The sequence below is a fragment of the Poromitra crassiceps genome, assembly GCF_964638095.1.
Source record: "Poromitra crassiceps genome assembly, chromosome: 14".
Taxonomy (NCBI): Eukaryota; Metazoa; Chordata; class Actinopteri; order Beryciformes; family Melamphaidae; genus Poromitra; species Poromitra crassiceps.
In genome coordinates, this window is record NC_139633.1 from 7,645,115 (window position 1) to 7,667,614 (window position 22,500).

Genomic DNA, 22,500 nt, shown 5'->3' on the forward strand with positions numbered 1-22,500 from the left:
CTCGTATGAATGGGTATGAATGTCTATGGTGTCTATGGTGGTGGTCGGAGGGGCCGTAGGCGCGAAATGGCTGCCACGCTTCCGTCAGTCTTCCCCAGGGCAGCTGTGGCTACATCACCCGTAGCTTACCACCACTGGTACGAATGGTGTGAATGAATAATGATTTCTGTGAAGCGCTTTGGGTGTCTAGAAAAGCGCTATATAAATCCAATCATTATTATTATTATTATTATTTATTATATACACACACACACACACACACACACACACACACATACATACATACATACATATATTCAGATGTTTTTTCATGGGAAATTCAGTTAAAAACTTGATTATTTAATCAAGTTTTGAAAATGGAGTGAAAAGGGATTTTTTTTTACAAGATATGAAGAGGATGGGAGAGAGAGAGAGCGAGAGAGAGAGAGAGAGAGAGAGAGAGTCAGTGGGCGCCAGTTGGATAAACATTCATTCACAGGGTGCCGGTGCCAGTGTAAGAAGAGAGGGGTCTGCTGCACACACACACACACACACACACACACACACACACACACACACACACACACACACACACACACACACACACACCAAACCCCTTGACGGGAGCCCTCAGGCTTGATGGGAGCCCTCGCAGCAGTCGGCCGTACAGATAAAGAGAGAAGAGAGAAATAAATAGGTGAAACACACACACACACACACACACACACACACACACACACACACAGACAGTGAGAACCCCAGCTATGTGTGTGTGTGTGTGTGTGTGTGTGTGTGTGTGTGTGTGTGTGTGTGTGTGTGTGTGTGCGTGTGCGTGCGTGTGTGTATGTGTGGGTGCGTGCGTGTGTGTGTGCGTGCGTGCGTGCCTCAGGCTAGAATAACATGTAGCCTACATTGGATGGGAGGAAAAGCGGCCTGCTCATGGATATAATGCAGAATATGAACATTTCAGAGCCAAAATACATTGCATAATTATTATGTTTGTAGATACGTGAATACCGGGGTGGATGTAAACACTTGCCTTTGCAGTTTTGTATGCCATTTGGAATTGAATGGGAGTGAATAATCTTGAGATCTTTACAGATTTGTAAATGTAAAAATGTAAAACACTGTCACAGTTACCATTAACTCATTCCCCCCGCCAGAGTTTCAAAAGAAAAGTCGCCAGCGGCACCGCCAGGGTTTTTTGAGCATTTTCACTCATTTTCCACGACCCGCAGAATATTTCCTTCTATGACGACGTAAACACAGAATATCCCAAAAGACAGCCATGAAAGCCTCTACTTTCATGAAAAGAAAGAGTTTGTTTCTGCCTTCTTCCGTTCTTTAGTTATCGACACTTGAAAGAAATCCTTCTGTGTTGGATGTGTTTTGAGCTTCCTCCATGAAGGGAGATCGATGCTGAGAACGCTGATCGGTTTTGTAGGGATGGGGGACTCTGGCTTGCAGAGGACTACACGAGTATGGTAACCACTTCATAAGGTATGCCAGTGAAAAGATGGAATGACGCTTACTTGCGTCAATGGCGGGGAAGCGTCGTGTCTTAAAGCCCCATTCAGCAACTTTTCCAAGTTTTGCTATTGGAGACACTGTGCCCTCTGCGTGCAATAGTATCGATAACGATATCGCCGTTCAAAGTCAACAAAACACAGCGCCAGAAAGCTCTATGTACATGTTGTGACATCGGGTACTCAGTCACCACGTGATGAAATAATAATCCATAGTTCCGTGAAACGTCATTTTGGTTATCTCTCATGTCTTGTTAACCACAAACCACCAGCACACTGCACTAGGTCCCAAGACTATCTGGTTCTTGAAAATCATTGTGTCCGTACTGAGATTGGGAAATTGGCATTCTCTTACTATGCTCCACACAAGTGGAACGAGATGCAAAAACTCACAAAATTGGTTAGGCTAATCCCTTTTAACCAATTTAAATCCCTGTTAAATGACATAGAGCAGTGTGAATGTGCGTGTTTCCTCTAAATTATTTATTTTCTCTGTAATACTGTAATACTGTAGGGTTAGGGTTAGGGTTAGGGTTAGGGCTAACCCTAACCCTAACCCTAACCCTTGTCTATGTTGTTCTTTTGTATGTACGCAGGGCGTCCTTGTAAAAGAGAGCTTGCTCTCAATGGTCTTTCCCTGTTTAAATAAAGGTATGATGATGATGATGATGATTTTCGTAGCAAATCCGAATCGAGTTACTTCCTGGTTTCCAGGAACACAACGCTGCCGCTGTAGAGCGCATGCGCCCATCTTGCCTCGGGACGCTGGCAGCAAACTGCTTAGTCCCAGGGCTGGCCAATGGAGGGCGGTGTGGGATAAATAAAGGCACGAGTCTCCCTATTACAAGTCAATCTACCATGTCCTATGACTAAAAAGATCTTATATTACAGTAAAAAAATTCAAAAAAATTACTGATTGGGGCTAACGCAAATGGACGTCACAAAACTCTTCAAACAGTGCAAGGGACAGGGCAAGTGTTATCTTTGCTAGTTTCTAGCACTCAAAAAGCTGCTTTCTTTCCTTTTAATGACCACTGGGTCAGTACTTGGTGGTCATTAAAATCAAATGGATTTTTGATTTGATTTGGAGTGCTAGAAACTAGCAGAGATAACCCTTGCCCTTGCCCTTGCCCTTGGCGTAAGATATAACCACGTGTTCCTGACGGGTTCTTCTTCTTCGGCATTGTGGGGATGACTCTGCCCAGAGAGGGTACACCTAGTTTCATGCGTTGAAGGCAAAAATGTCCCCTAAGGGGACATTCAGACCCAAAAGCGTTTTTGGAGCTGCCAGCGTCTTTCTGCAATTCATTCTGTATGTAAGGACGCGCTAGACATGCTCCTCTTTTAATGAACGCACCTGGCGTTTAGCGCTGGTGGTGTCTGTTGTTTTTGGAGGAGCGCTGTGGGCGTTTTAAAGCTGAAAAAAGTTGAACATGATCGTCTTTTTCACTCCTTCTACCTTTTCTCCTCCCGAGGGATTTTCAACCTCGGCTGCTACCAGAATTGGCAATAATCTGGCTTTCATGTTGACAGTGAACAACATCAAACAGACAAAACTAGCTGGCTACCGTCCGTGTGGTCGTTGTGTTCTGATCCGTACTGCACGCGACTACAGGGGAAAACAGAACGGAGTGCAAAAAGAACGCTCCATGCGCTGTGTTTTGTGCACAATGGAAGCGCTCTCAACATGATTTTCATAGCGTTCTGACTGAAAAAAACGCTTTTGGTGTGAATGTCCCCTAAGACATCTGAAAGCACCCCAGCAGCAGCAGCAGCAGCAGCTCACCGGACGGCTCTAATGACAGCCTTGAGCGGGGCCGACAGGTCCTCCACGGTCACGTCGCAGTGGCAGCCTCTCTCGTCGAAGGAATCCTCCGTGGTCATGCCTGAGTCCACTGGGAGAGAGAGACAGACCAGACCACCTCTCCATCAAATAAACGTCTTAAAATGTCTTAAAAAGACATTCTGAAAGAATGTTTCAAACTGATACACTTTTGGTTTTCAATGAGTTAATGTTTCAAACTGATACACTTTCGGTTTTCAATGGGTCAATGTTTCAAACTGATACACTTTCGGTTTTCAATGGGTGAATGTTTCAAACTGATACACTTTCGGTTTTCAATGGGTGAATGTTTCAAACTGATACACTTTCGGTTTTCAATGGGTGAATGTTTCAAACTGATACACTTTCGGTTTTCAATGGGTGAATGTTTCAAACTGATACACTTTCGGTTTTCAATGGGTGAATGTTTCAAACTGATATGCTTTTGGTTTTCAATGGGGGAGAACTTATTCCCGGCATGGATGGGATCTTCAGGGATTTGGCAGCAGTTTGCCAGCTCAGCTACGTATGTGGAGAAGAGGGCATAGACGTCCTGAACACTGTCCATTATTATGACAGAGGGAGACATGGAAAAAGGAGAAAGAGCGACAGAGAGAGAGGGAGAGGGAGAGACATGGAGAGAGAGAGAGAGAGAGAGGGAGAGGGAGAGAGGGAGAGAGAGAGAGTGGGAGACAGCGAGAGAGAGAGAGAGAGAGGGAAAGGGAGAGAGGGAGAGACAGAGAGAGAGAGAGAGAGAGAGAGGGCAAGAGAGAGACAGAGAGAGAGGGAGAGAGAGAGAGAGGGAAAGGGAGAGAGGGCGAGACAAAGAGAGGGAGAGAGAGAGAGAGGGCGAGAGAGAGACAGAGAGAGAGGGAGAGAGAGAGAGATAGAGAGACAGAGAGAGGGAGAGGGAGAGAGAGACAGAGAGAGGGAGAGGGAGAGAGAGACAGAGAGAGAGGGAGAGAGAGATAGAGAGACAGAGAGAGGGAGAGGGAGAGAGAGACAGAGAGAGGGAGAGGGAGAGAGAGACAGAGAGAGAGGGAGAGAGAGAGAGATAGAGAGACAGAGAGAGGGAGAGGGAGAGAGAGACAGAGAGAGAGGGAGAGGGAGAGAGAGACAGAGAGAGAGGGAGAGAGGGATTTTGTGATTCCATCACAAAAAGATATTGAATGACTGTGATACAGTGAGACTATTCGATCTCCCTAATAAAGCCGAGACCGTCTGTGTATGTGTGAAAGTGTATGTTGTCCTTCTCATATCTGGAGAACCGTTCATCAAATCAACTTCAAACATTGGGGGTGTGTGTCTGGGATGCTGACTTTAGTGCAGTGTCGAATCTGGTACAACTTGGTCACGCCAAAGCCGAGATATTAATGCTCTGCCCGCCGCGCACCGCCCGGCAGGGACGCACTGGAGGTTTACACAAGCGCTCATGTTCAGTAACTCCGGACTCAGGTAATGGTGACTCGGATTTGGACTTGGACTCGAACACACACATGCGCGCGCGCGTGCGCGTGCGCGCACACACACACACACACACACACACACACACACACACACACACACACACACACACACACACACACACACTGCCGCTCACCGTCGGGCTGTGCGGTGCGTGTCTGGCTCTTGAGGCGGAGCGAGGGCCTGAAGCGGGTCCGGTCGTTGAAGCTCCAGCTCTTCTGCACCTTGTGGGCGGGGCTCCCGCCAGTCATCTCGGCCCCGCCCACATCGCTGTTGCCGGGGGAACAGCGCTGGCGGTCGTTGACGGACGTCTGGCGGCTCTTCATGCTCTGACCGCGGGGGCTCGCCAGCCGGACGCGCTCCTTAAAACTCAACTTCTGACTGGAGAGAGGGAGGGAGGGAGGGAGGGAGGGAGAGAGGGAGGGAGGGAGACAGAGAGACAGACAGGCAGACAGCCAGACAGACAGACAGACAGGCAGACAGACAGGCAGACAGGCAGACAGAGAGACAGACAGACAGACAGGCAGGCAGACAGACAGACAGGCAGGCAGACAGACAGGCAGACAGACAGACAGACAGGCAGACAGGCAGACAGACAGACAGACAGACAGACAGACAGACAGGCAGGCAGACAGACAGGCAGAGTAGGAGAGGAAGGATGGGGTTGATGGAGAGCCACACAAATAAGCAGAGACAGATGAGGAAAAAGGAAGAAAGGAAGGAGACAGAAAGAAAGAAAGAAAGAAAGAGATATCACAGAAGAAGAGAGAGACAAAGACAGGGAGAATAAACAAGGAGAAAGTGGGGCACAATAGAGAGATAGAACAATAGAGAGGAGGGGGGGTGGATAGATGTGTGGACGACGAGTGGAGAAAGATGGAAAAGAGGAGATACAGAGAGAGAAAGGGAGAAAGAGAGAGCGAGAGACTGTCAGCACCTATTTTCCCCCTCAGACAGCGACAGCAGTTCAGAGCACAGACAGCGGGGGGCAGCGTTCTGTCTTCTCCTTCAGCCCAAACATCATCCATCAACTGACATGCCCAAAACACCACCAACAAAGCCCGCCAAGCCACCAGATCTCACTCTGACTGTTGCATCCTGACCTGCTGTAGCCTCTGTTGCTCCACTCATCACCTGGTGATCACCTGGTGATCAGGTGATCAGGTGATGACCAGGTGTGATTCACTTTGAAGGTGCTACAGTACGTGTGGCGTTTTAACATCAATACCGTTAATCGTTTATAGACATTGGTGTCAGTAATTACCGTAAACAAGCAAGGTGATCGCCTATGAGAAGACTCATCTCAGCGTCTATCAGCTGCTACTCTTCATCCTGCCGGATCAGTGCTTTCCCAATGCTGCTACGTCCTGCAAAACCACACCCATCACTGCTACGTCCTGTAAAGCCACACCCATCACTGCTACGTCCTGCAAAACCACACCCATCACTGCTACGTCCTGCAAAACCACACCCATCACTGCTACGTCCTGCAAAACCACACCCATCACTGCTACGTCCTGTAAAACCACACCCATCACTGCTACGTCCTGTAAAACCACACCCATCACTGCTACGTCCTGCAAAACCACACCCATCACTGCTACGTCCTGCAAAACCACACCCATCTACTACGTCCTGCAAAACCACACCCATCACTGCTACGTCCTGCAAAACCACACCCATCCACTGCTACGTCCTGCAAAACCACACCCATCCACTACTACGTCCTGTAAAACCACACCCATCCACTGCTACGTCCTGCAAAACCACACCCATCACTGCTACGTCCTGCAAAACCACACCCATCACTGCTACGTCCTGCAAAACCACACCCATCTACTACGTCCTGCAAAACCACACCCATCACTGCTACGTCCTGCAAAACCACACCCATCTACTACGTCCTGCAAAACCACACCCATCACTGCTACATCCTGCAAAACCACGGCCATCACTGCTACGTCCTGCAAAACCACACCCATCTACTACGTCCTGTAAAACCACACCCATCACTGCTACGTCCTGCAAAACCACACCCATCACTGCTACGTCCTGTAAAACCACACCCATCACTGCTACATCCTGCAAAACCACACCCATCACTGCTACATCCTGCAAAACCACACCCATCACTGCTACATCCTGCAAAACCACACCCATCACTGCTACGTCCTGTAAAACCACACCCATCACTGCTATGTCCTGTAAAACCACACCCATCACTGGTATGTCCTGTAAAACCACACCCATCACTGCTATGTCCTGTAAAACCACACCCATCACTGCTACGTCCTGCAAAACCACACCCATCACTGCTACGTCCTGCAAAACCACGCCCATCACTGCTATGTCCTGCAAAACCACACCCATCACTGCTACGTCCTGCAAAACCACACCCATCTACTACGTCATGCAAAACCACGCCCATCCACTGCTACGTCCTGCAAAACCACACCCATCACTGCTACGTCCTGCAAAACCACACCCATCACTGCTACGTCCTGCAAAACCACACCCATCACTTCTACGTCCTGCAAAAACCACACTCATCACTGCTACGTCCTGCAAAACCACACCCATCACTGCTACGTCCTGCAAAACCACACCCATCACTGCTACGTCTTGTAACACCATGCCCATCCACTGCTACGTCCTGCAAAACCATGCCCATCCAGGTGTAATGCTGTGCTTTTAGTGAGTCCTGTTCTTCGAGAGCAAACAGAGCTGATTGATTGATTGATTGATTGATTGCATTTATTTGACAAATTAAAAAATACAATACACCAACAAGCATACAGTATAAAATAATTCATCAGGATATCACAATAAAGTCATTGGACTTGTTTCCATTGCGCTCCTGAGCTCAAATGAATTAGCAACAGGGTAATCAGGGACGTGCACAGATAGACCCCAGGTGGTGCCCAAGCACCTGCCCTTTTGCCCTTTGAATGATAAGTGCCCTTTTTGCAAGACACATGAGTGTGTTTCAGAGGCTGTAGCGGACCCGTTTCTAAAGCTAGAGTGAAGAAACTGATATCCTCAGAAACTAGAATGCCTCATGCATCCAGTGGTACCAGCCATGCCATTCTAGCTTGTCGAGAAGGGGGCTAAATAATGTGCCAAAATTAGGCAAAATTTTGACAAGGGAAAAACTGGCATGGTCATTTTCAAAGGGGCCCCTTGATCGCTTATCTCAAGATATCTGAATGAGCATGGTTCTAATAATAATAATAATAATAATAATAATAATAATAATAATAATAATAAATTGTATTTGTATTGCACTTTTCATTTTGGACAAAATCCCAAAGTGCTACAGAGTAAAAAATAAATAAAATTATTAAAAGAATAAAAATGAAAGGAGAATAAAAAATAAATAAAAGGATTAAAAGAACATTAAAAAGAACATAAAAAATCACATAAAAAGCCTAAAAACTAAGGAAAGCACAAAACTAGGAGAAGGCTTTATTAAAAAGGAAAGTTTTCAGTCCCTTTTTAAAAGCATTCACCGTCTGTGGAGCTCTTAGGTGGTCGGGAAGAGTGTTCCACAGACGGGGAGCGGCGGAGCAGAAGGCCCGATCTCCCATGGTGCGGAGCTTGGTTCTATGGGTACTGATGAGTCTCCCCTTTACAGACATGCTCACTTTATGCTCATCCCATGCAGTTCTTGGCAAAAACATACCGTTTTGTTGTTGCATGCAGTAGCCTATAAATGTGTTATTTTCGCCTTCTATTTGTACAGTTCTGCATACTGGGGTCCAGGAAAAGTCTTGGAATTTCATAATTTGGGAATGACTGGAAAGCTGACACTCTTATGGATTTAATGAGCAATTGTATTAATTCATTAATTCATTCATTGTAGTGATACCATTTTTCAAGTGTGGTCACCCAGGTGCACCACACTGTATTAAGCTGGGCCTGACTGTATGTCACTTTATGTTTTTATAAATAATTATGAGAGGGGTGCCCTTTTTTTCACTTGAGCACCTGCCCCCCAAAATGCCTGTGCACGCCACTGACAGGGTTCATGGGAAATGTGGTCTTAATTTGGAGTATGACCTCTAAGGGAATGGGGGAGATGCAGAAAACTTGCTGTAGTAAACAATTATGTTGCCATGGCAAATAGACCAGCATGCAATGCAGCAGACCAATCAGAAATGCAGGGTTCCTACACATTCTGCATGAGTTCCCCTTTAGTGTCTAACAGGGTAAACGGGGCCTCAGTCACATTCAACAAGCAACAGGCAGCAGGAATCTTCTCAGACAAAGTCCCCGGGGGGAGGAGGGGGGAGGGGGGATGGGTGGGGTGGGGAGGTGATGTTAGTGCTGTTAGTCAGTCACAGGTCATTGGACTGAGGGCCGGGCAGAGAGGATGCTGGGTAGCAGGTACCTCCTAAATTTCCGAGCGGTATACCTTCGGAAGAGCCTCCGGCTCCTATGACTTAGACCCTTACTAGAGTGAAGGAGGGATGGGTGGAGGAGAGATAGAAGGAGAGAGGAGGTTAACCCGGGAGCTCAACAGAGAGGGGAGGAGAGACATCCTCTGACGGCCATGTTCCCACCTCTTCTCACTCCCAAATCGCCATATAGGTTTTGTCACTTTTTAACGGACTGCAGTACCCCTTTTTCGCCACTCCCATAACGCCTGGAATCGACGCCACAGGAGTGTAGCAAGGAATGACAACAGTGGCCAGTAAGGGCCTTGTAGTCAGGGTGGCAGATGGGTAAAGTTTCCCTTGGAGGCCGATGACGGGCGGGTTCGATTCCCGGCCTTTTCAACGTACATTTCAACCGTAAGCCACATGTAACGTTTTTCCCGAACACAAACCATTCTCTAACCTTAACCAAGGTGTTTTACTTGTCTAACCATAACCTAACACTCTCTAACCTTAACCAAGGTGTTTTACTTGTCTAACCATAACCTAACACTCTCTAACCTTAACCAAGGTGTTTTACTTGTCTAACCATAACCTAACACTCTCTAACCTTAACCAAGGTGTTTCACTTGTCTAACCATAACCTAACACTCTCTAGCCTTAACCAAGGTGTTTCACTTGTCTAACCATAACCTAACACTCTCTAGCCTTAACCAAGGTGTTTCACTTGTCTAACCATAACCTAACACTCTCTAACCTTAACCAAGGTGTTTCACTTGTCTAACCATAACCTAACACTCTCTAACCTTAACCAAGGTGTTTCACTTGTCTAACCATAACCTAACACTCTCTAACCTTAACCAAGGTGTTTCACTTGTCTAACCATAACCTAACACTCTCTAGCCTTAACCAAGGTGTTTCACTTGTCTAACCATAACCTAACACTCTCTAACCTTAACCAAGGTGTTTTACTTGTCTAACCATAACCTAACACTCTCTAACCTTAACCAAGGTGTTTTACTTGTCTAACCATAACCTAACACTCTCTAACCTTAACCAAGGTGTTTTACTTGTCTAACCATAACCTAACACTCTCTAGCCTTAACCAAGGTGTTTAACTTGTCTAACCATAACCTAACACTCTCTAACCTTAACCAAGGTGTTTTACTTGTCTAACCATAACCTAACACTCTCTAGCCTTAACCAAGGTGTTTTACTTGTCTAACCATAACCTAACACTCTCTAACCTTAACCAAGGTGTTTCACTTGTCTAACCATAACCTAACACTCTCTAGCCTTAACCAAGGTGTTTCACTTGTCTAACCATAACCTAACACTCTCTAACCTTAACCAAGGTGTTTCACTTGTCTAACCATAACCTAACACTCTCTAACCTTAACCAAGGTGTTTTACTTGTCTAACCATAACCTAACACTCTCTAACCTTAACCAAGGTGTTTTACTTGTCTAACCATAACCTAACACTCTCTAACCTTAACCAAGGTGTTTTACTTGTCTAACCATAACCTAACACTCTCTAACCTTAACCAAGGTGTTTAACTTGTCTAACCATAACCTAACACTCTCTAACCTTAACCAAGGTGTTTAACTTGTCTAACCATAACCTAACACTCTCTAGCCTTAACCAAGGTGTTTTACTTGTCTAACCATAACCTAACACTCTCTAACCTTAACCAAGGTGTTTAACTTGTCTAACCATAACCTAACACTCTCTAACCTTAACCAAGGTGTTTAACTTGTCTAACCATAACCTAACACTCTCTAACCTTAACCAAGGTGTTTTACTTGTCTAACCATAACCTAACAATATCTAACCTGAACCAAGGTGTTTTACTTGTCTAACCATAACCTAACACTCTCTAACCTTAACCAAGGTGTTTTACTTGTCTAACCATAACCTAACACTCTCTAACCTTAACCAAGGTGTTTAACTTGTCTAACCATAACCTAACACTCTCTAACCTTAACCAAGGTGTTTAACTTGTCTAACCATAACCTAACACTCTCTAGCCTTAACCAAGGTGTTTTACTTGTCTAACCATAACCTAACACTCTCTAACCTTAACCAAGGTGTTTAACTTGTCTAACCATAACCTAACACTCTCTAACCTTAACCAAGGTGTTTAACTTGTCTAACCATAACCTAACACTCTCTAACCTTAACCAAGGTGTTTTACTTGTCTAACCATAACCTAACACTCTCTAACCTTAACCAAGGTGTTTTACTTGTCTAACCATAACCTAACACTCTCTAACCTTAACCAAGGTGTTTCACTTGTCTAACCATAACCTAACACTCTCTAACCTTAACCAAGGTGTTTTACTTGTCTAACCATAACCTAACACTCTCTAACCTTAACCAAGGTGTTTTACTTGTCTAACCATAACCTAACACTCTCTAACCTTAACCAAGGTGTTTCACTTGTCTAACCATAACCTAACACAAGTTGTTGGCTATGGTCTCTTGTGGCAAGATGACAAAAAAGGTGGCGTTGGAAAAGGGGTACCCAGTGTGTTAAAGAGTGACGCCAAAGAGACCTGACCAAAGGTGAGTATTTGATGAGTTGGGCGTGAGCGCGTGTTGCATGTTGATGCAAGAGAGGGGCATTTTAGAGAAGGATGGACAGGACTGAACAGGGATATAGCAGCACAACACAACACTTTACCCACATAAGTCTCTGTGATGTACAGTAAAGTCATAGCCCTGGTCACTCATCATGATAAAACAGCTTCAAACTGATGAGTTATATGAGGATCACTGATGATGTCATAGGCATTGTGACACATTTTTATTTTTATTATTATTATTTCAAAAATGGAAAGCTATGGCTATGGGTAGCGTTTGGGTAAAATGTGGTGCTTTTGTCAGGAATGTCCACATCCAGCTCAAATAAAAGTGCTATGCTGCCTGACCTTTTTCTGAGTAGTGGGTGACGACATTTCCAACCTACCGTATGTGCAAAGTTTGGTTACTATGGGCCTTATGGTTTCTGATGTGCACACAGTTTTACGGAAGAACCCCTAAAGATGCTTCCATACTGTTCACCTGGTGTAATCCAAGTCTCCACAAGCCCTGAGATGCCAAGTTGACTTATCTTTTTTTTAAATTTACATCCACATTTTTAGCTGAAATATTCACTGTAGCCAGGTGCTCCACACTTATCATTTTCGTAACAACGTGGCTACAGTGAAGATTTCAGTTAAAAACAGGGTGTAAATAATTTGTTTTCAAATCAACTTGGCATCTCAGGGGTTGTGGAGACTTGGATTAGACCAGGTGAGCAGTACGGAAGCATTTTTCTTTTTATGCATTTTTGCTCGTATTGACGAGGATGGGCTAGCCGTACCATTGAGTACCATTCATTGTGCTAACTAGCGCTCACTATTTTTCTACTACATGCACAGAGAAGAGAAGGGACTTTTTAACGTTATTGATTACACTTGCTTTACTTTGACCCTTTAGAGAAGGGACTATCTTCTTGTCTTACTATTGGGAAGATGTCAAATAGGCGAATCTCCCAAAATCATCATCATCATCAATCTTTATTTAAACAGGCAAGTTAATTAATCCCAAAATGTTTGCCGTGTTCCTTTAATGAGGGCCCCGGCACTGGGACACCTAAATGCAATGGAACATCATTCATCATATTGGTTACACCTGCTTTACTTCCTGCTGTTACCGCCTCAAAACGGTTCCTGGGAACTTGAGCAAAGTTGACTTGGACACTCATCTGATTCACACACCCAGAGAATCCCTCCTCCCTCCTGGAGATACACACATACAAAATACCCCCCCCCCCCCCCACACACACACACACACACACACCCTTCCATCAGATCAGCAATTGGGCCCCGCCCCCTTTTATGGGGGAAACACAAGCCTCTCCCCGTTGACTTACAAATAGCAAATAGCACCTCCCCCAAAAAATTATAGAAAAATAACAGAATCAACCTCACTTATTAATGACCCCAAAACACCACGACATGACAAATGTATTACAACTCGTCTGGCCACAGACTGGGCAAGATACATCAGAAATATGACTTTGACCCATCTAAAATCATGTGACTCATGTCACATTATTTACATTACAGCCCCGAGCCAAGTAGCCTACAACGACGCTGGGCTCCACTACAACAGCATTTAATGTCGGAAGACTAAATTAGCAACAGGCGGACACCGGAACTAGGTCAGAGACGGGTCATGAGTTACATGATTTTAGATGGGTCAAAGTCATATTTCCGATGTATCTTGCCCATTCTGTGGCCAGGCGAGTTGTAATATATTGTCATGTCATGGTGTTTTGGGGTCATTAATAAACGAGGTCGATTCTGTTATTTTTCTATCATTTGTTTTGGTAGTGCTATTTGACATTGAAGTCAACGGGGAGAGGCTTGTGTTTCCCCCCTTAAAAGGGGGCGGGAACATGTGCCGCCAGCAGGCACCTACAAAATGACGTATGGCCGATCTGGTGTATACAGGCCGTACGTACACACACACACATCAAATCCCAGTTACATCTGTTATCCCTCACTTCATGTTTACCAACCTGCAGCTCCCGCCCTCCCTGCATGGTGTCTACTGTAACACTGTGCGGTGCGTCTAGTGTTTACTGCTGCTGGGGGTGTTTACTAGTCTGCTGAGAGCAAACACCACCGGGCACTTTAGCACCTACCGCCGCCGAGAAAACCGCCAATTAAACAAAGATTAGTGCCGTAAAAACAGCGTGTAAAGCTCGTCATAATTACCATTGCACCCGGGTATAAATGGCTGGAGCCGCAGCAAACGTGCTGTTAAAGAGTTGGGAGGGATTTTGGGAGGGATGCATGTAGCTGAGGCTTACTGTCATTAAATGCACTTTTTGTTTGGGGATGAGAAGCACATTTGTTTTATGTGTGTGTGTGCGTGTGTGTGTGTGCGCGTGTGTGTGTGTGTGTGTGTGTGTGTGTGTGTGTGTGTGTGTGTGTGTGTGTGACTGAGTGTCAGGCCAGGTTTTTTTTTAAATAAATGCTACAGCTGCACACTTACTGTTTAAACTTGAATTATAGTTGTTGTTTTTCTTTGTTCTTTGATGTGATTTTATGGCTTTTTGGCACCTATATGTAACCTTTTAAGGTTGAGATAATTGTATTATCATTATATGGTCCAAATATTTCAGTAAAACACTTGAAAGACTTGAAATATTCTTGCTTGGGTGGTATCATTCTACTTGAAATGATGGTCAAATGCATTATTCTTAGTAAAATAATAATAAAGACGGCCGGGCATCTGCACCCCTTCCTATCTAGGATGCGCCCCTAGTCATCTTGTTCTGGAACCGGCCCTGCTGAGTGTACAAAATTGTTTCTGTACTGTGTGTGTGTTTGTGTTTGTGTGCGTGTGTGTGTGCGTGTGCATGTGTGTGTGTGTGTGCGTGCGTGCGTGTGTGTGTAGCCATCTTAAATCTAAATGCCTGAAAAGCTGCTGGCACAAGTTCCCCAAATGTTGCCAAAGAAGCAGCATACTTTAAAAACTGAAACATTCTAGTATAATTAAACTCACAAATCTCTCTCTCTCTCTAACTCGCCCCTTTCTCTCTCTCTCTCTCTCTCTCTCTCTCTCTCTCTCTCTCTCTCGCGCCACTGTTTTGGTCTCTTTCTTGTTCCCCTCTCTCTCTCTCTCTCTCTTTCTTGCCCTTTTTTCTGCTTCTCTCTCTCCTAGACTTGTGTTTGATGAGTTATATAAATACCATCCCAATGGAAAAAGTGCGTCATGGTACAGACATGGTACAGACTCCTGTCTTTGCAGGCGCATGCGCGCACACACACACACGCGCACACACTACACTACACACACGCACGTACACACGTACACACACACACACGCACGCACACACACACACACACACACGCACGCATGTACACACACGCACACACACTACACACACACACACTCATCCTAACTCATAAAAGACAGAAAGGAGTGTCTCTGCCCTGCCTGAGAGTCAAGTGCAGAGAGACAAAACGTGCAGAAAGGAGTCAGGTGAGATATTCAGAGATGGAGAGGGAAAGAAAGGGTGGAGGAGAGAGAGAGAAAAGTCAAGAATGGAGACAGAAAGAGGGAAAGACAGTATAGTACTAGGCTATATACTATATTACAGTATTGTAACTATGTTGTATGTAGTACAGTATATACGGGTCAAATGTTTTGTTTGAATTGTCTTGATGTAGCTACTACACATCTGTCTGTCTCTAGTTGGGGTTCCATCCAAGTGGATTGCAAATTTAAATCCAATTTTCAGAAAATTTCAAAATTGGAATTAATTCCGTCAAGGTGTTCCTGAGATGTCGTGTGAAACAGCTTGGAAATGGGGTTTGTGAGGGCACAGTGACCTTGAACCTTGACCTTTAACCATTAAAATCTAATCAGTCCATCCTTCAGTCCAAGTGGAGGTTTGAGGCAAATTTGTTGAAATTCCGTCAAGGCGTTCCTGAGATATCGAGTTAACGAGCATGAAATGAGCGTTTGTGAGGTCACAGTGACCATGAACTTTGACCTTTGACCACCAAAATCTAATCAGTTCATCCTTGAGTGCAAGTGGACGTTTGAGGAAAATTCGAAGAGATTCCAACAATGCGTTCCTGAGATATCGCGTTGACGAGTTTGAAAATGGCGTTCGAGAGGTCACAGTGGCCTTGACCTTTGACTTTTGACCACCAAAATCTAATCAGTTCATCCTTGAGTCCAAGTCGACATTTGAGACAAATTTGATGAAATTCCGTCAAGGCGTTCCCTGAGATATCGCGTTAACGAACATGGGATGGACGTACGAACGTACAGTACGAACGGGCGGACAACCCGAATCCATAATGCCTCCGGCCTGGCAATCGCCGTGGAGGCATAAAAATGCTACTATTACTTGAGGAATAACTTATTTATACTGTACAACTGTGTTCTGTGATTATCCTACGTGCTGATATCCAGTACTACAGTACTACTAATGCATCATGAATCTGCCGTGAGCTGGTTATGAGGCTGTGATACAGTATGTTTACCTCCGGGGACTATATTTATGACGTGCACTATGTATGAACACTTATGATCAATAATTCAAGTCAAATGGCAAATCAACTTGAACCTGAGACCCTTGTTTATGTATCAGAAATCACTAATGTTTTAATTATTCCCTCTCCTTCCACTGTAAATGCTGATTTCTCCGAACTGCCCAGGATCGTCTTGCAGTGTTTTGCTGCTGGGAGCTAATTATCCATTTACATCCATTCACGTCCATTATCCATCAATTTTGAATGTGTTTTATAACATTAACATTCATATGAGCTGTTTGGTGGACATTTTTAACCAAAGCGCCTCATAGTACCAAGCCCTATGTCCTCATGTGTGCTGTAGGTGGCTCCAGAAGGGGGACTAAAGGCTCACTTGCTCAATCACCCACCCACTCGCTCGCTCGCTCACTCACTCACCCAACCACCCATCCACCAACCCACCAACCCACCAACCAATCAACCATCCACCCCCCGACCAACCCACCGACCAACCCACCAACCCACCGACCAATCAACCAACCAACCTGCCCACAACCTTTTCATTGTAGCTAACCTCTGCACACCGACCATTCATAGCACACAGTGGCATCATTTCAGCAAAAGCCAAGGTATGGCAAGGTACGCGTTGGGGGGCTGAATGGAATTTTGTGTGTGAAATCAGTTGTGCAATAGTCAATTTTGGTGAGTTGTTTCTATATGCAATTCAGTTATACGAGTCGACATGTACAGTGTAGTAAACCTATATTTTTTTTTTTATTCCAGTGAATTATATACATGTAGCCTACATGTAGTGTTACCCTTTTTATTGAATTCTAAGCACTACAGGACCTCACAGGCTGTGCATAAAAACGAATGCATTCAATTGTACAAGGAACCCTCTAACCTCTACAAAATATGAATGTTGAGCCTACATATAATTGACCACAAAAGCAGTGACATTAATGTAGCCTACTTTGTGTTAAACATGACCAACACACTACAGCAGTAAAAACAATAATCGGCTGAAGTGTAACCTCTGTAAACTGGTAGCCGTGTTACACTATGGTAATTCATAAAGAACGTTTTATTGTTGTTGGAGTGTTTGTTTATTTCCAAACTGAGTTTAACTACAGCATCCTAAATAACTGAGAATGAACAGTAATGATATCAAGAAAAATCCTTACAATTATCATATTATTGATTTCAACCACATCACACAGCCCCATTTTTGGTAGTATACAGCCCCCCTGGATAGAAATGCACTAGCTGCCCCCTGGATAATTAAGGTAACTGTCTACAAAGTATTTAAACCGCCAGTCAATTGCTAGAAAGAGCGTCTGCAACAAGGTATGCTGAACAAACAACATAGGAGATCTGTTCAGGCAGAATTAATCACAAGTGTCATATAGCTTACTTAATGCACACTTTGACAGGTGTCAGTCAGTGATTTTCAGCAGGAAAAACATCTAGAGAGAGAGAGAGAGAGGGAAGGAGGGAGGGAGGGAGGGAGGGAGGGAGGGGGAGAGCTGGATGGGGCTCCTCAACGAGCAGATGCAAGTTTTTTCCCACACGCATCTCTCTCTCTCTCTCTCCATTTTGCCTCCTTTCTCTCTCTCCCCCTCGCTCTCTCATCTCTCTCTCCTTCCCTCTCTCGCTCTCCCCCCCTCTCTCAAATTTGGCACCTATGATAGCACATATCCGAAACTTCAAACAAAAGCTATATCCATTTTGGAAGGGGGGGAAACAATCAAACATTATAACCTGAATAAAGTTTATATTTGATATAAAATACCCAGTCTGTAAAATTGTAATTGTAAAAAGTACCACATCATTTTTACTTTTCGTACAAGCTAGCAATCAAGGTAGAGGTCACTTAACATGGATTTCTGATATTGAAACAAAATATCAAGTAGGTAATTTAATTATAAATACATTGTGTGTGTGCAGTGTGTGTGTGTGTGTGTGTGTGTGTGTGTGGGGGGGGGGGGGGGGGGGGGGGGTATTGAGAGTGGTACAAACCTGTAAGTAGTCTCTCCCTGTTCTTTCCTTCAAAGGTTAGTGGATGAAGAGGAGACAAAAGGGGAGAGAGATCAGTATTCAGTGGGTTCAAATATCATTATAGACATTTCCACTAATTGATATGGGAGGAGCCAAAAGACAGTGAGAAGCAGATCACTTCCTGTTTCAGAAGAGCACACGTTTCTAAGCACATGCAAGCTGAAGCTATATAGGGCCATGCAGACTGAGGCTATATAGGGCCATGCAGACTGAGGCTATATAGGGCCATGCAAGCTGAAGCTACAGTATATAGTAAGGTGACCAGACGTCCCCGATTTTCGGGGACAGTCCCCGTTTTTGGTGACCTGTCCCCGGCTGGAGCTGTCCCTGAAAATGTCCCCGATTTTCTACTGCCGTCTGTGGATGACTCTATAGCTCTAGCAGGCTCATTCTTAAATGACCTACAGCATCCGTTGGGACCAACAATGCCATGCTACCTTGTCGGGAAGGGGGCTAAATAATGAATTTTGAAAAACCGGCATATATGGTCAATTTCAAAGGGGACCCTTGACCGTTCTCATCTCAAGATATCTGAATGAGAATGGATTCTATGAGTCAATGTTTTGATCCAGGCATCCAACAAGTGTTTACATGTTCTGCTGCAGCTCTTTCACTAGATCTTGAACAATGAAGAAGCAATTAGGACTCCACCGAAAATACTTTTTGAGATCTGAGGCTATTCATAAAACATCTGGCGCTGTAGGTTCGGAAGGCCAGGCCAATGCTGCTGGGGAACACATTGACATTTTGTAAAGTGAATGACATGTGTGTGTGTGTGTGTGTGTGTGTGTGTTTGTGTGTTATTTCATAGGTAATAACATTGGATATTTTTATAATATATTGATTGCCGGACTGGAAATGTCCCCGATTTTCATTTGATAAATCTGGTCACCTTAGTATATAGGGCCATGCAGACTGAGGCTAGACTGGCAGAGGGAATTAGACAGCATGAATATTGGTGTGTGTGTTGCATTGTTGTCTTGTCTGAATCCATATAAAGACTTGTCAGTCGAGACACATGATGTGAAGTCTAATTCAAGTGCTCCATGTGTCTTGGTGCCAAATTCCTGTACGTTTATTGTATTTGTGGATGACAGTGATTCTTATTTGTACTCTTTCGATCGATCAAAATTGGCAAAATGTCCAGAGTATATTGTTACTGACAATAGGAAACTCCATATCAACTGGTAATTTGAGGCACACGCTGGACTATAATGATGCACAACAACCATTTTGAAGTTGAATAGATGTGGGAACGACGTTCATACATTTCAGAAACCAGTTGAAAACGGCAACACTGTTTCAATAATAACAGCAATACAATAACATGTAAAAACCTGACTGTATAATATCATATTGTGAAAAATGGTGCTGATGCTGAACTTGGGAGTTTTGCTGATAAACACTGACTGCAGTGTTGACATGCTAATAATGTGTTTATGGCCAATAATAAGAGTAAGGCTTGTTATTACTGCCATGAAGATATTGCACGACTTGGCAATTCCTTTAAATCACATTTAAATGCTACCTGTGTTTATTTGATGATTTATACAGAATTGTGGGTGTACAGTTTTTTCTAAATCCGTCACGTTATACTTAGTTTAGGCTTTAGTTTAGTTTAGGGGCAGCTGTGGCTCAGGAGGTAGAGCGGGTCATCCACTAACCAGAAGGTTGGTGGTTCGATCCCCGGCTCCTCCAGTCCGCATGTCGAAGTGTCCTTGGGCAAGACACTGAACCCCAAATTGCTCCCGATCAATGGCTGTGCCAGCACCCTGCGTGGCAGCTGGCCGCCTTCGGTGTGTGAATGGGTGAATGTAGACACGTTGTAAAGCGCTTTGGATAAAAGCGCTATATAAATGCAGTCCATTTACCATTTAGTTTAAAATATCCGTTATACTTTAAACTATTGTCAGTAAATTTGACCACAACAAGTGACAACTACACTGTTCTCCCATTTCTCTCACCTGCTGATAGCAATTTTATCTGCCTATTCCACGATCGCCTGTCTTGCTACACATTGGAAAAAATACTTATTGAAGGGGGACACATTAAATTTGCAGTACTCCACATTATCTTACTGCGGTTACTCCAACTATGAGCATATTTACATTAAAGTCGAACTGAACCTGTTCGTCACATGCATAATGAGTCCGTTTCAGACTGAAAACATAGTTTGTCTAAGATGACAGGTTGAGAGGCGGGTCATAGTATCATGTCGATGATTTTATTTGACAATTATGGGGACTGGATTGGGCTTTGGCCAATCCTGGTGTGTTCTGCCTCCAAATCGAGTGGGATTCAGTGTGTTGTGGCGCTCCCCTCGGGAAGAGCCTTTTGATGGGAGGAGTGGAGCTCAGCGACCCGCAGGCAGCCAGCTGCCTTCGTGTTGCCGAGCGGAGAGTGCAGCACGTCGGCCTGGAATCTCCGAAGTGCAACCCCTGACAACCAAGCTCTCGGATGCGCGCGCCATTATTGCTGCTGTAAATACGATATCCCTGGAATGTGCGTTTTAATGAGCCAGTTACATTTCTTTGCATTCTAAGATATTATAGTTTTTGTTTTTTGTTCATGTTTCTAAAAATTGGCCAAGTTAGTAGTTAGTTTATGGGATAGGAATTCTGCCAGGTGACAGGCACTAGGCGCCATTTTCTACTTCATTTGGAAGCTGCATGTCGTGATATGATTGGTTGAAATGGGGTAGAAATGTGATAGTAGCCTACTAGGTGACGTCAGCAAACTGTACATTACTGTTATCAATGAAATCTTGAAAAATGAACTTTTGATGTGAAAAAGTGTGAAAAACTAAAGAAATTAGATTGCTGTGATTTTGTTTGCATACATTATTAAATAGGTGCACTGCATACCCAGGTATTTGAACCAAAAGAAAAGAAAAGTCATTTTTGGGTTCAGCTCGACTTTAACATGATCAGACATGGCACTTTACTTACTGCCTTAATCACATCATAATTGAATGAATCAGCACTAACAGTAGTTCAAAACGAGGATCAATTCACATCAACAAGACCTCAGCAATTATTGGCATCATGTGCCCTTGAGCAAGGCACTACTCTAACTGCACAAACAGGTGAAGCTGCTCAGTGTCCAACAGTAGCAGTAGATTGTGAATGTGGGAGCATGCATGCTAAGAAATATACTTCCTGGTTGGGGGGTGGGGGGGGGGAGTGAAAGTGAAACGAACACACATGGGCTACGGTTATAAAAGAAAGGTTACAGAGCCACGATACATGGTGGAAAAAAAGGGGGATGGGGGAGTTGAAGCGACACCAACGAGGACGTGCAGACGCCAGTGGAGGAGGAGAGGCGAGGAGAAGGGCTGAGCAGCGGCAGCGGCCATGTTTGTAGTCTGTGAGTTGTTACCTACTTGGCGGGGCTGCAGGTATGCAACGCCTTCAAATGAGGCTTCCAGGTAGCAATGGAAACCGAGTTCTCATCAGCAGCATAACTACGCCAGACACACTACGTGCAGAGTCGACAGAGTAAGTCAAATCAAAATGTTGGGAAGAAAAGGAAAGAAACGAAAAGGGGGAATGGGGTAGTGTTGAGGGGGGGGGGGGGGGAGGGGGAGGGAGGAATGTAAATGTTGGGAAATGAAAGAGGGAAAGGTGAGGGAGGGAAAAAAGAAAAAGCTGATTAGTATTTGGGGTATTTTGGGTGGTGTTGGTTGGGGTGGGGGGGGGGGGGATACATGCCTGAGGGGCGAGAGGGCACTTTGGTAGTGGTGCCATGTGGCTCTGAGGTAGGGGCGGGCACCCTCGGTGGAGCACAGACGCCAAGCCGCCTGTGGGTGGGGGGAAGGAGGCAGCAGAGATGGGCAGGACACATTTACAACATACACACAGATACACACACACACACACATACACACAGATACACACACGTACACACACACACATACACACACGCACATACACACAGATACACACACGTACACACACACACACACACACACACATTTATTGTGAGAAGCAACTCTTTTTCCCCAGCGTCGGAGTTTTAACGAGGAAATGCGCAAGCTGCAACAATCAGTCACATTCTAGACCGGACCTTGCACCCATAATGATTTTACAGTGGGGCATTCAAAAATAAGGTGGATAGGCTGCTGTCTGTTGGTAAAAAAGTAAAAAAAAATCAGATGGTGCATTTCGAAATTTACCAGCGACAGAAGTCGTTTCCTGCCCTGAATGACACACACACACACACACACACACACA

At 44.6% G+C, this 22,500-nt stretch overlaps 1 protein-coding gene across 1 annotated transcript in view; it reads right to left on the bottom strand.

Annotated features, from left to right (window-relative positions):
• Positions 1–22,500, bottom strand: part of LOC310788802 (potassium voltage-gated channel subfamily KQT member 5-like) — a gene marked incomplete at its 3' end in the record, with an annotated part of 171,889 nt that overhangs the window by 13,734 nt on the left and 135,655 nt on the right. Inside the window, exons 8-12 of the mRNA XM_083650376.1 lie at positions 21,651–21,745; positions 18,230–18,256; positions 9,182–9,244; positions 4,928–5,172; positions 3,292–3,400 (exon numbers count right to left, since the gene is read on the bottom strand). Of these exons, the coding sequence (XP_083506502.1) occupies positions 3,292–3,400; positions 4,928–5,172; positions 9,182–9,244; positions 18,230–18,256; positions 21,651–21,745 (539 nt within the window). The remainder of the gene's footprint in view (positions 1–3,291; positions 3,401–4,927; positions 5,173–9,181; positions 9,245–18,229; positions 18,257–21,650; positions 21,746–22,500) is intronic.